Source organism: Phocoena phocoena, chromosome 1 (genome assembly GCF_963924675.1).
Source record: "Phocoena phocoena chromosome 1, mPhoPho1.1, whole genome shotgun sequence".
Lineage (NCBI taxonomy): Eukaryota > Metazoa > Chordata > Mammalia > Artiodactyla > Phocoenidae > Phocoena > Phocoena phocoena.
The window spans coordinates 38236749-38249738 of record NC_089219.1 but is presented as its reverse complement, the minus strand read 5'-3'; the positions used below and the strand labels follow the sequence as shown (position 1 = coordinate 38249738).

Genomic DNA, 12990 nt, shown 5'->3' with positions numbered 1-12990 from the left:
GCCGATGCAGGGGACACGGGTTCATGCCCCGGTCCGGGAAGATCCCACATGCCGCGGAATGGCTGGGCCCGTAAGCCATGGCCGCTGAGCCTGTGCGTCCGGAGCCTGTGCTCTGCAACGGGAGAGGCCACTACAGTGAGAGGCCCACGTATCACAAAAAAAAAAAAAGAAAAGAAAATGACATGATTGGCTAGTTAGAGTTTTAGAAAGCTAGGTGGGCTACAAAGAACAAATTAGAAACAGAGACACCAGTGGGAAAGCTGTTACAAGAGTCCAAATGAGAGCTAATAAGGCATGGAGAGAGGCAGCACCCATGTGGGTAGAGAGAGAGGGACAACAGACAGGTTGTTGTCACAGAAGGCCTTCTCACTCCCAATCCACTTGTCATAAGGGCAACTGTGGTGCAGCCATTCAGCCTGAGACACGGTTCAGCACGGACAGCCTTTGGCGACAGCCTCAAGGAGGCAGAAACTTGGTCCTTGCTGACCTGACAGGAAGGCTCTGGAAGAAAGATGTGACAAGATATAAGACAGAGCACCACTGAGAATCAGCTACAAGACCTACAATCCCCAGTCTCGAGGTCATAACACCTTTGGCGTTCACAAATGGGCTCAGGCCATGATAGGATATTTTCAAAGTCAAATCACACTTTGTGCCGCAACTACTGAGCCCGCACACCACAACTACTGAAGCCTGCGCGCCTAGAGCCTGTGCTCCACGACAAGAGAAGCCACCGCAATAAGCCTGCGCACCACAAAGAAGAGTAGCCCCTGCTCGCCGCAACTAGAGAAAGCCTGCGCGCAGCAACAAAGACCCAACACAGCCAAAAATAAATAAAGAAAAAATAAATAAACTTAAAAAAAAAAAAGCAGCACAACAATTTCTCAATTTCAGGAGGTTCCTGGACTCCCTAAATACATCCTTGAACTCCCAAGAGATTAAGATCCCCTTGATTTACAGGGAGCCCATCAAGACAAGAAGGAAAAAAAACTCAAACATAGAGGGCTGCTTCCCCCACTACTGTCCGGATATCCTCAGGCAACTTAGGAAACCTCATGGGTCTGACTCCATTGATCTGCCTAAAGCCAGTGCCTCCAAATTGGTCTCTAATCCTGCTCCCATCTATGCCCTCCTCACAGTGACTAAAATGATCTTCCTGAAGCACAACCTTGATGGGAATAACATCGATATTGCAGGTACTATACTAGGTGTTTAATATGCATCATTTCCTTTAATCCTCACCACAACCCTGTGAGGCAGGAGAACCCAGATTCTAGAGCCTGACTGCCTGGATCTCAAATCCAGCCCAGTTGCTCATCAGTTGTGTGACCTTCTGCAAATTACTCAATTTCCCTGTGCCTCAGTTTCCTCATCTGTAATAAGAGTACCTATCAGATAGGATTAGTGTAAGAATTAAAGGAATAGAAGACAAGTACTTAGAACAGTAGCTGGCACAGTGAGCTACACTGTCAGCTATTACTACCATTACTTTCCAGATTATTTTCCTGATAAGGAAACCAAGGCTCAGTTATCCAATGCCACATGTCTAATAAGTGGTGAAGACAGGATCCAAACCTAGGTTTTCTTAACCACTGTACATTATTACCTTTCCTCTACTCAGAAACCCTCTTCAGTGGTTCTCTAGAACAGATGAACGTATTGCAATTACAGCAATATGAATTAAAAGGCACATGTCTGAAGCTGCCCAGCCCTGGTAATTCCAGCCATTTATAAGCAACCCTGGACCACCAGGAAAATCCCCTTCCCCCAACCTGCAAGCTCGTGACATTCAAGATTCCCACACATGGCCCCCATGTACTTTTCCAACCTCATCTCTTACTTCTCTTAAGCATGCAGTCTTCCCTCAAACCAGCAGCTAAGACAACTGCAAAAGCCTCCTAACTTACAACTCCATTTCTAGCCTTGCCCCTCTCCAATCTATTTTCCACACAGCAGCCAGAATGATATTTTAAAAATTCAGATCTGATCATGTTATTCCCCAGCTTAAAACCTTTCATGGCTGGGGCTTCCCTGGATGCCCAGCGATTAAGACTCTGAGCTTCCACTGCAGGGAGCACAGATTTGACCCCTGGTCAGGAAACTAAGATCCTGCATGCCACACGGTGTGGCCAAAAACAAACAAAAAACCACCACCAACAAAACAAACAAACCAACCTTTCATGGCTCCCTCTTCCTTTTAGAGAAAAAGTCCATGATCCCATAAGGCCTGTAAAACCTTCAAAATCTGGCTCTAGCCCTCTTCTGTAGCCTCACATCACTCTCCCATCCCCACTCCACGCCACCAGCTTTAATTCCTACTCGGCTTTCAGGTCTTAGCTTAAAGTTCACTTCCTCAGCATTAGATCTCCTAACTGTAAGACTTCATAGCATCTTGCACTTTTTTTCTGTAGCACTTATCACAACCATAAATAGTTTTTTAACACTTATCTCCCTCACTAGGCTGCAAGCTCCATGAGGACTTGTGCACTTAAGAGTGCCTAGCATTTGGTAGACAATAAATATTTGTTGAATGAATGAATCAGTCCTTCAAAGATCAATTCCCGCATCCTACAGCTAACACTGAGCTCTCCTTTTCTCAATTTAGCATTTTATTACAGAGTCTTTTTTCATTCAACTTCATATACATCTGAGCATTGGATAAGATGACTGGAAGGTCTCCTTTTTTTTTACCCCAGTCTGGTCTGGTACTAACTTCGTGTCCCTAAGCAAGCCCTATTTCCTAGGCAAGTCCCACCTCTTATTTGGTATCATGAGGTTACTTGTCCTACTCACTTTGATGGGGGCAAGTGAGAAAGCAGTTGTAAATAACACACATTTTAACTGGAGAGGGTGCTCGTGTAAAAAGGTTTTTTGTTTTTTTTCTTACTTAGGCGGTAGAAGTGGGGCACTTAAGCAGGTTCAAAGTGCAGGTTCTGAGGTCAGACTGCCTAGGTCTAAATACTAGCTTCACCACTTACTATCTAAGGGACCTAAAGCAAGTAAGTACCTTAACTTCTCTGCACCTTTGTTTCCTCAAATGTAAAAGAAAAACAATAATATTACCCACCTCAGAAGGCTGTTGACAGAACAAAAGGAGATAATGCCCAGCATGTATAAGTACTCAGTAAATATTAGCAATATTAAGATCCCTATTAAACAGGACAGGAGCTGTGCCTCTTCCTGTCTACTTCCAGCAGACACTCAGAACAGCCCTAGCCACAGCTCCAGATCCTACCTGGCAGGAGGGAAACGGCTGACATCCCCTCTGGCGAAAGTGAAGCATCGAAGGTTTGGACTGCAGGCCCAGGAGGCAGGGGGTGGAGCTGCAGTTTGGCCATTCTCAGGTTCTGGTTCCCCGTGGAAGATAGCTTCATTCACGAAGTCCCTTGCACTCAGCTGCTCCAGCTCCGCACTCACACGATCCCAGGCAGCAAAGTTATTGACCAGTGCACCATACTTCTGCTCTGAGAGGAGACTGACCCGGATCGATGGCCAAAGATCCCCAAATTGCACACTGTAGGTCATGTCAAAATTCTGCAGAGCCAGTCGAGTGGCAGGAAATTTGGGCTCTGTGGCAGCCTAAAAGAATGAGAACAGGCCTACTGGTCTTCCAGTCTTGCCTCTATCCCCTTACTGCCTGAGCCCACCAGTACCTCAGAGCGCTGGGGCAAACGTGGATCCAGCTAGTGCCCACTCCTCTTTGCACCCTGTCTTTGCATCCTGCCTCTGCCTGCCAAAGAAGTGTGTGAGAGACAAGCAGTGGGGAACCAGCCTTTCTATCTCAGCATTGTGAAAGTAAGCTATAGCTCTCACAATAGCATGTGGGGGTCACCAATAAAGAGGATACTCCTTTGAGGCCTTGGAGAGGACTCTTGAGAAGAGTCTACAGCAGGTTGGTAGAAACTATGTAGGCCCTGGGTGAAGCATCAAGCTTAAAAATAGAAGATGTTTTCTTTCTCAACAGACCTTCCATTTTCTAAAGCACTTTCATGTCTCCTAGTTTAGGTGAGCACAACAAGAGATAGCGCAGTGGGATACAAAAAATATCAACCTTCTACATTTGATGGAGAGATGAGGGTAACTTACCTAAGGTCATGCAGTGACTGACACCACAATGCTCAGAATCACAGGGCTGAGGGTCATTTTGGGAAAGTCCCCAGACTCCAGGAAGGTGGGATGAGGAGAGCTCACAGAAACCTTGAGGTGTGAACAAAAGTGGGGACTTACAGGATGACTGCTATGAGGGTAGCAGAGAGGGGCATGAGTCAGGCTTGAAGAGCACAGAAGTAGACTGAAAGGGAAAAAAGGCCTCAGCTGAGGAGTCCACAAGTTGGTCCTGGTTGCCACAGCTGGGATGCTTGCTATGGCTGGCAGCCCTGTTACTATGAATTTTGCTTTAGCCTGGATTTTTGGATTTTTGGTCAGAACTCTTTCTCTGCTCTCATTTCTTGTTATGGTGGGGACTCTTGCTCTGGCCACGACTTTTGCCACGGCAAGGACTCTTGCTTCGGCTCCGACTTCTGTTACGGAGGGCACTCTTGATCGGGCCCTGACTTTTGCTATGTTGGGTACTTTCGCTCTGGCCCTGACTTTCAAAAAGTTGAGGACTCCCACTCTGTTCCTGATTTATGCTCTGATGGGTACTATGGCTCCCATTCAGACTTCTACTAAGATGGAAACTCTTTCTTTGACTCCAATTTGTGCTAGGGCTATGGGTACTCTCACTCTGGCTCCAACTTGTGCTTTGGAGGGTGCTCTTGCTCTGGCTGTCACTACTCTGGCATTCACTAATAACAACAGTCGAACTACAGTTGGCATTAGTGCTACAGCTGGAATTCTTGGATGAAGACAAAGGACAGCTGTAGAGGATCTGGGGAGACTCCTTGCGGCAGTCTCGAGAAACCACAGAGTAGACATGGAGGCCACAGGGCATAGTATCAAGATGGCCCCAGGCTCGGGGGGCAATCGGTAAATTTGGGGGGTCAAAGGGTGTTCTCAAAGGGATAAAACAATAGATATGCATAGAACAAGGAGGCACCACAGGCTGGCGATGAGGTTGGGGTGGGCCCCTGGGAGTGCTATAGGTGCCACAGCAGGGCACCACGGGCTGGTTATGACACTGAAGGGGACCTGTGGATTGATTGAGGGGACCAGAGAGTAGGCAGGGATTGCGGCAGGTGGGGGAAACCACAGAATACACATGGGTACTGCAGGGGGGTCCAATGGGGGGTCCTCGGGGGCTGGTCTGAGCATAACTATTGGGTAAGACAGGATCACAAGGAAGGCGAAGGGGAAGGGAAGTGGGGATAACTGTTTGAGGGTTCTAGGGACCACAGTAGGTGTGGTAGTCCCTTGGGGAAGTTCTTTGGGGCAGGAATTTGAGCAAGTTGTGATGAATGTCACCATACAAGAAGGACCGGAGAGACCAGAAGGGCAGCAGGGAGGTGGAGGAGAGGTGCTGGCCTTAGGCGACATGGGCCGGTCAGGAGTGTGCTGGGTGACCAGGGAGTGACATCTGTGAGGAGCACATGGCTGTTTTAACTCTGAGGATTTGGGAGACTTAGCTTGGGGGCAAACTGGGATAGGGAGAGGGGGTTCCTTATAGCTTCTGCAGTGGGGTGCCTGGAGTGGAGACATAAACTGGTTGCCTGGAGGTGAAGGAAAGAAGGCAGAACAAGGACAATGGGAGGACAGAGGAAGAGGTGGTTCCTGGGGACAGGGTGGACCAGAAATTGTAGTGCCTGAGGTTATGCAGACATAAGAGCTCCCACCAGTCTCCCAAGAGTAAATGGACTCAAAGCAAGGCTTCCTGGAAACCTGGGACTGGGGCGAGCAAGGAGAGTCAGTACTCCCAGGGGGTAGGTGGATGGCACAGTAAGGGCTCCCAGCGGCAGGTATGCTGGCATCTGGGGGAAGACGGGAATAGTGATAAGAGCCCTCCTGAGGTGAGCTGGGACAAGATGTGCCTGCCTGAGAAGAAAGTGGGGAGCCACAGTAATTTTTCCCAGGAGGGGGGTCAAGCTGTGGTTTAGGTTCACAAGCGTCTGAATGCTTAACATGGCCTTGGTAAAAGCTGCCAGTGGGTGGGGAAGATGTTGGGGAAAGAGGAGGATAATTATAACTCCTCCCTGAGGACCAGGAAGAGAGCAGAGTGGAGGTCATGGGCCCAGTTTCCAAAACCCTGTGAGAAAGGGGTGGGGAAATTATAGGTCTAGTTTCCATGGGCCAGTGAGCATGAGGAGGTGAAATTATGAGGCCAGTTCCCAGGGGCCTATGAGTAAGAGGAGGTGAAATCATGGGGCAAGTTCCCTGGGTCCCAGCAGTGATGGAAGGTGAAATCATGAGGCCAGTTTCCAAAGGCACATGAGTGAGGGGAGGGGAGGTCACCAGGTTGGTCACTGGGGCTGAAGGGTATCCACCACAGTAACAGCGATAAGTGTGTTGGTCAAAGTAAGGGCCTTGGGGACAGGGACATGGTGTTCTCAGGGGACTGATCCAGCTGCAATAAGGGCTCCACAGACGGGCAAGGGGTGACCCCACAAGGCGGAACCGGTCAACACAAGGACTTGGAGGGGATGAATCCGAGAGGATAGGCTCCCGGCGGTAGGGCCTTCCTAGGAGTGGAGAACAGGGTTCAAAAGAACATCTTCCTGGGCGCAGGGGAGTCTTTGGGGGTGGGGAGAGGGAGGTGGGGGCGGGGAAGGAATCGCTTGGGGTAGGGCGGGGGGCTGGCCGGTTATGGAAGAAATTCCAGGGCTACAAGTGAGGCCAGAGAAAGGATCTCTGGATAAGTGGGGAGAGCCCATGGGGTGAGAGGAGTCGCTGCACCTTTTTGCCTGGGCTTGGGGGAAAGGCCGGGAGGGTGGCTACTGTAACTTCCTGGGCGCCAGAGGCGGCTCGAGGCTGAGGAAGGGGTTGAATCCTTTCCCGGAGGGCAGAGGAAGGAGAGAAGGGGAAGTCGCTATGTCACCTTCCTAGGGGTGAGAGAGGCCGGGCTGGAAGGTTTAGGAGGAAAGGAGTAGAAGAGGTCATGCGGTGGGGGCGGGGGGCGGGAGGGGAGACGGAGGAGGAGAAAGAGGGAGGGGGGAGAGAGGAGCAGAAAGGGGGAGGGGGAGGGAGGAAGGGAAGTGGAAGGGTTAGTGGGGGCCCAAGGGAAGGTAACCAAGAGCCGGGAAACAAGAGGCGAGACAGAACTTAAAGAATGAGGACAGAGGTGATGGCGTAACATAGAGGGGCGGAGTCTGGAGTCTGCAGACTTAAGAGAAAAAGCCGAAGACTTGTGACGAAATAAAAGGGCGGACAGAGGCGATGACGTTACAGATGTGAGAGGGAGGGGCCTAGTCACGCCCCCTGAGGGGCGGGGGAAAGGAGGCCCAAGGCGTTCCAGAGGCACAGGAGTAGCGAGCCTAACTGAGGGCGCGGGAAGTGGGAGGGCTGGAGAAGTTTCCCGAGGGATGGTGGCGAGACACTGCTGTCACGGGACCTTACCCATTTCTTCTTATGTCGTTGTCTCCGCGGGACTGTCATGAAGTCCGCACGCTTCAGCATGTCCCGCACACCTCTCCCTACCAGCGCAGCCATGTCTGCGTGCACCGCTGGGTAGTTCCGACCGGAACCGCAAAGGGAGACGCGCAGGTTCCGGAGAGTTGGTGCGCCCCACTGCGGACGAAAAGGGGAGAGAGTTAACGGCTCTTTCCTGGGGCTCTGCCCACCGATACGTCGCAGATGCAAACCCAGCCCAGCGTAGGGATCTTTTGAGGGTCTGGAAAAGAAGAATTTTTCGCAGAGAGTGGTGGCTCCGTTTGGATGCTTGTACAGACTCTGTAAAGTCCCGTAACCCAGTTGGGGGATCAGGGAGGACTGGTAGCTGACAGTTGAGTACTGAAGGAGTTAGGTAGGCAAAATGGAGCGAGAAGAGTCTTTTAGGCAGAAGTACAGAGAGAGATCCTGAGGTAGAGAAAAACGAGGCTAGACTTCTAGGCAGAGGCGGTTTTATAGTGAAGCTATTTAAGGTTAAGTTTCAGGACCTGTCATTTGCACTGCCCTTTTCAAGGCTCGTACCTAATTTTTGTATTATTTTTCTTAAAGAGGGTCTCCCAAATTTTTTAAGCTTCCACAGAACTTGACTCCACCACAGGAGCCAGTGGAAAGGAGGGTCATTATCAGATAATTGTTTTTAAAAATGAACATCTGATAGCCAGCGATCCGAGTAGGTGGGAGTAGGGCAGGGAGATCAGATGAGAGAAGACCATGGTCTGGATTAGTGTGGTGGCAGTGAAGATGGAGAGAAGAAGATGGATTCCCCTTATAGTTCAGAGAAAGAAGTACAGGACTTGTTGACTGACTGACCCTATCTACACTAGTGTATACTACACCACCAGTCAATAGCTGTCCTCTTACTCTGCTTTTATTCTTCTGACTTATTATCACCTGATATGTATTTATTTTCTTATAGTGTGCTAAATAATAATTTTCAAAAGGTTAAAAACATAACTTATAAAAATATAAAATGAACACATGCCAAAGATTTTATTCATCATAATAAACTGCTTATCCATTATTATCCTAAATAATGAGGGAACCAGTGAGATGGTAAGACTTGTTCAAATGAGAATTTGAGTTTCAGAGATTTAGATTATCAGCCAAAGGAATGCTGAAATGAATTTGCTAATAGTTGCAAAAACATTAATATCCTATTAAGCAATAAACTATAATGTTGGGGATTATCTTTTACCAGAGAGAATTAAATGCCATCTCTACTGGACAAAAATTCATTTGCATTTCTATGGATAGGAATTATTTCCATTGCTCTCAGACAAGGTTTGCATTGCCATCAGTTTTCTACAAGTTAACCTCTACCCCTATAAAGTTGTAAGATAGCCTAGTCAATGTAAAGTCAATCAAAGTTATACCCCAGCACTACAATAAAAGATCACCCAGTAATCCTCTTCTGCCCATTTACAAGTTCTGGACAATTTTTCTGGATTTGTCTCCCCTCACTAGGATGTAATATTTAAAGAGCAAGGATTTTGTTTGATTCATTGTTGAATTATCATCACCTAGAACTGTATATGATACATTGTTGGCTCTCAATAAATATTTGTTGAATGAGGGAGTGAAAAATGAGAAAGTAGGGATGTGAATGTAAATTTCTTTGAGAAGTTTGTTACAGGGACCTAGCAGTTGTAAGGTGGAGGGAGGTACATGTATAGAGAAAGGCCTTTTTTTAAAAAAAGCTCAGCGTTTCCCCGGTTGGCACAGTGGTTAAGAATCCACTTGCCAATGCAGGGGACAGGGGTTCGAGCCCTGGTCGGGGAAGATCCCACATGCCACGGAGCAACTAAGCCTGTGCGCCACAACTACTGAAGCCCGCGCACCACAGCTACTCAATCCACTTGCCTAGAGCCCGTGCTCCGCAACAAGAGAAGCCACCACAATAAGAAGGCTGTGCACTGCAACAAAGAGTAGCCCCTGCTCACCGCAACTAAAGCCCGCACACAGCAACAAAGACCCAACGCAGCCAAAAATAAATAAATGAAATAAATCTATAAAAAAAAAATTAAAAGCTCATAGTAATAACCTATATAGGAGAGGAATCTGAAAAAGAATGGATATATGTATAACTAAATCACTTTGCCGTACACCTGAAACTAACACAACATTGTAAATCAACTCTAATATAAAATAAAATTTAAAAAAAAGCCATTTAGGGCTTCCCTGGTGGCGCAGTGGTTGAGAGTCCGCCTGCCAATGCAGGGGACACGGATTCTTGCCCCGGTCCGGGAAGATCCCACATGCCGCGGAGCGGCTGGGCCCGTGAGCCATCGCCATTGAGCCTGCGCGTCCGGAGCCTGTGCTCCGCAACGGGAGAGGCCACAACAGTGAGAGGCCTGCGTACCGCAAAAAAAAAAAAAAAAAAAAAAAAAGACATTTAAATCCAGATAAGGCTCCAATGAAGAAAGATTCAATATACTAGAGAGGAGGTATCCCAGACACACCTGTTTTCAAAGGCTTACACCAAATATAGAGTGTCAGAACCACAGCCACAATCTCCCTGGGAAGGGGCCCTTCCCACTCCAAACCTCAGTTTACCCATCTAGAAATTGGAGGAGCAAGGGAGAGAGGGTTGGACTACATCAGTGATTCTCAAATGTTTTGGTCTTGGGACCTCTTTAAAATCTTAAAAATTATTGAGAATTATTGAGATGTTTATGTTGTCTATCAATATTTACCAGCTTAGAAATTAAAACAAATTTTTAAAAATATTTATTCATTAAAAATAATAAGCCCATTATATGCTAACATAAATATCTTTATGAAAAATAATTATATTTTCCTAAAAGAAATTTAGTCAGAAGAGTGGCATTGTTTTACAAATCTCTTGCAAATTCATGTCTGGCTTAATAAAGCTAGATTCTCAGATATTCTTCTTCAATGTGTTGTAATATGTTGTTCTAGTTGAAGTTTATGTAGAAAATCCAGCCTCACACAGATATGTAGTTAGAAAAGAGGGGTATTTTTATAGCCTTTATAGGTAACTGTGAGTATTCTTTGATGCTACATCAAAATTTGACAAGTGATAGTTTCCTTCAAGGTTAGTGGCAGTGTAGAATCTGAAACCATATCAAAGAACTTTTCATAGTCTGTTACATTAAGAGCTGTTGGTCTACCATGCATAATTTTGTCAGATCTTACAGTGGTTATTTGGAAATTGTTGCTTCACTGAGTTATGCAGATCTTCCTTTTTTTTTTTTTTTCTGGCTGCGTTGGGTCTTCGTTGCTGCATGTGGGCTTTCTCTAGTTGCAGCGAGCAGGGGCTACTCTTCGTTGTGGCTTCTCATTGCGGTGGCTTCTCTTGTTGCAGAGCACCAGCTCTAGGCGAGCGGGTTTCAGTAGTTATGGTGCACAAGCTTTGTTGTTCAGCAGCAAGTGGGATCTTCCCAGACCAGGGATCAAACCCATGTCCCCTGTATTGGCGGGCGGATTCTCAATCACTGCGCCACAAGGGAAGTCCCGGATCTTCCAAATGTTTTCACATTCATTATACAATATATATTTTTTAAAAATCACATTTGTTAATATCACTACTGATCTCATCAGAAAAGTCATTAAATGTTAGGCAGCTTTTAAACTCACAGTGGCACATACAAGTTTTTCAAAATCCTAATATTTCACTGAAAACACAGATTTTATCTTTGGCAACAAATACTGTCAATTGTTTTCCTCGAAGCGGGAGGCTTACTTTGTTAACTTTTCAGGAAAATGCTAGCATATTAAAATACAATTGATTTTTGTCAACAGATCTTGTATCTTGAAACCTTGTTAAATGCAATTTTGTTTTGGTAACTTTCTTTGAAACCTTTTCAAATTTTCTGTGCACAAAGTCGTGCCTTTTATGAGGTCACTTTTACTTCTTTTTTCAAATCTGTATACCTTTTTTTCCTTTGTCTTACTCCACTGGTTACGACTTACAGTACACTGTTGAACACAAGTAGGAGTAGCAGACAAGACATCTTACCTTGCTTCCATTCTTAGGGGGAACACATTCAGTATTTCACCATTATACATGATGTTAGCTATAGTGGTTTCTATTTGTTTGTTTTAATATTTATTTGGCTGTGCCAGGTCTTAGCACATGCAGCAGGATGTGCAGGATACTGCAGGATCTTTTTTTTTTTTTGATTTTTGGCTGCATTGGGTCTTTGTTTCTGCACACATGCTTTCTCTAGTTGCGGAGAGCAAGCAGGGGCTACTCTTCGTTGCGGTGTGCAGGCTTCTCATTGCGGTGACTTCTCTTGTTGTGGAGCACGGGCTCTAGACACACAGGCTTCTGTAGTTGTGGCACTCGAGCTCAGTAGTTGTGGCTCGTGGGCTCTAGAGCACAGGCTCAGTAGTTGTGGTGCACAGGCTTAATTGCTCCGCGGCATGTGGGATCCTCCTGGACCAGGCCTCAAACACATGTCCCCTGCATTGGCAGGCGGATTCTTAACCACTGCACCACCAGGGAAATCCCTGTTCATTTATTTTTAATGTTTTTTTCTCCTGTTCTTCAGTTTTTATAGTTTCTGTTCTGTTTTATAGTTTCTGTTCTGTCTTCAAGAACATTCCAGTACACTAATTTTTTCTTCTTTATCAGTGACTAATCTTTTGTTAATCTTGTCCAATGAATTTTTTATTTCAGATACTGTATTTTTAAGCTTTAGAAATTCTATTTGATTCATTTTTATATTTTCTACTTCTCATTGTGTTGATTGCCATTAAATCCTTGAGCATATTTGTAATAGCAATTTCAATGTCCTCGTCTACTATTTTATCATCTCTGTCGTTCTGGGTCTGTTTACTTACCTTTTTTATTTTTCATTGAAGTATAATTGATTTACAATGTTGTGTTAGTTTCAGGTGTATAGCACTATGAGTCAGATATATATTTATATATATATATATATATATACACACACACACACACAAATATATATATATATATTCTTTTTCAGATTCTTTTCCCTTATAGGTTATTACAAAATACTGAGTATAGTTCCCTGTGCTATACAGTAGGTCCTTGTTGGTTATCTATTTTATATATAGTGGTGTGTACATGTTAATCCCAAATTCCTAATTTATCCCTCCCCCTCTTTGGTAACCGCTCCACTTTGGTAACCATAAGTTTGTTTTCTATGTTTGTGGGTCTATTTCTGTTTTGTAAATAAGTTCATTTGTATCTCTCTCTCTTTTTTTTTTTTTTTAGATTTCACATATAAGCGATATCACATGATATTTGTCTTTGTCTGTCTTACTTCATTTAGTATGATAATCTCTAGGTCTATCCATGTTGCTGCAAATGGCATTATTTCATTCTTTTTTGTGGCTGAGTAATATTCTATTGTATATATATACCACATTTTCTTTATCCATTCACTTGTCCATAGACATTTAGGTTACTTCCATGTCTTGGCTATTGTAAATATTGCTGCAGTGAATACTGAGGTGCAT

The 12990-nt window shown here is 45.5% G+C and overlaps 2 protein-coding genes across 5 annotated transcripts in view; both read right to left on the bottom strand.

Moving 5' to 3' along the window:
• The window catches only part of NSUN4 (NOP2/Sun RNA methyltransferase 4), a 34374-nt gene extending 26773 nt beyond the window's left edge, over positions 1-7601 (bottom strand). For 2 of the 4 annotated variants that reach the window (XM_065883128.1, XM_065883112.1), the window contains exons 1-2: positions 7489-7581; positions 3236-3579 (exon numbers count right to left, since the gene is read on the bottom strand). In XM_065883128.1, the coding sequence (XP_065739200.1) occupies positions 3236-3579; positions 7489-7581 (437 nt within the window). Of the gene's footprint in view, positions 1-3235; positions 3580-7483 lie in introns of all 4 variants that reach the window. The other 2 variants (XM_065883107.1, XM_065883120.1) reach the window with 2 other exon arrangements.
• Positions 4442-6297, bottom strand: LOC136130504 (sperm head and tail associated protein-like). Its single transcript, XM_065886942.1, is given in 2 exon segments — positions 4442-5313; positions 5316-6297. Coding segments are annotated over 2 exon segments (1854 nt in total).
• Positions 7602-12990: the final 5389 nt, after the last annotated feature.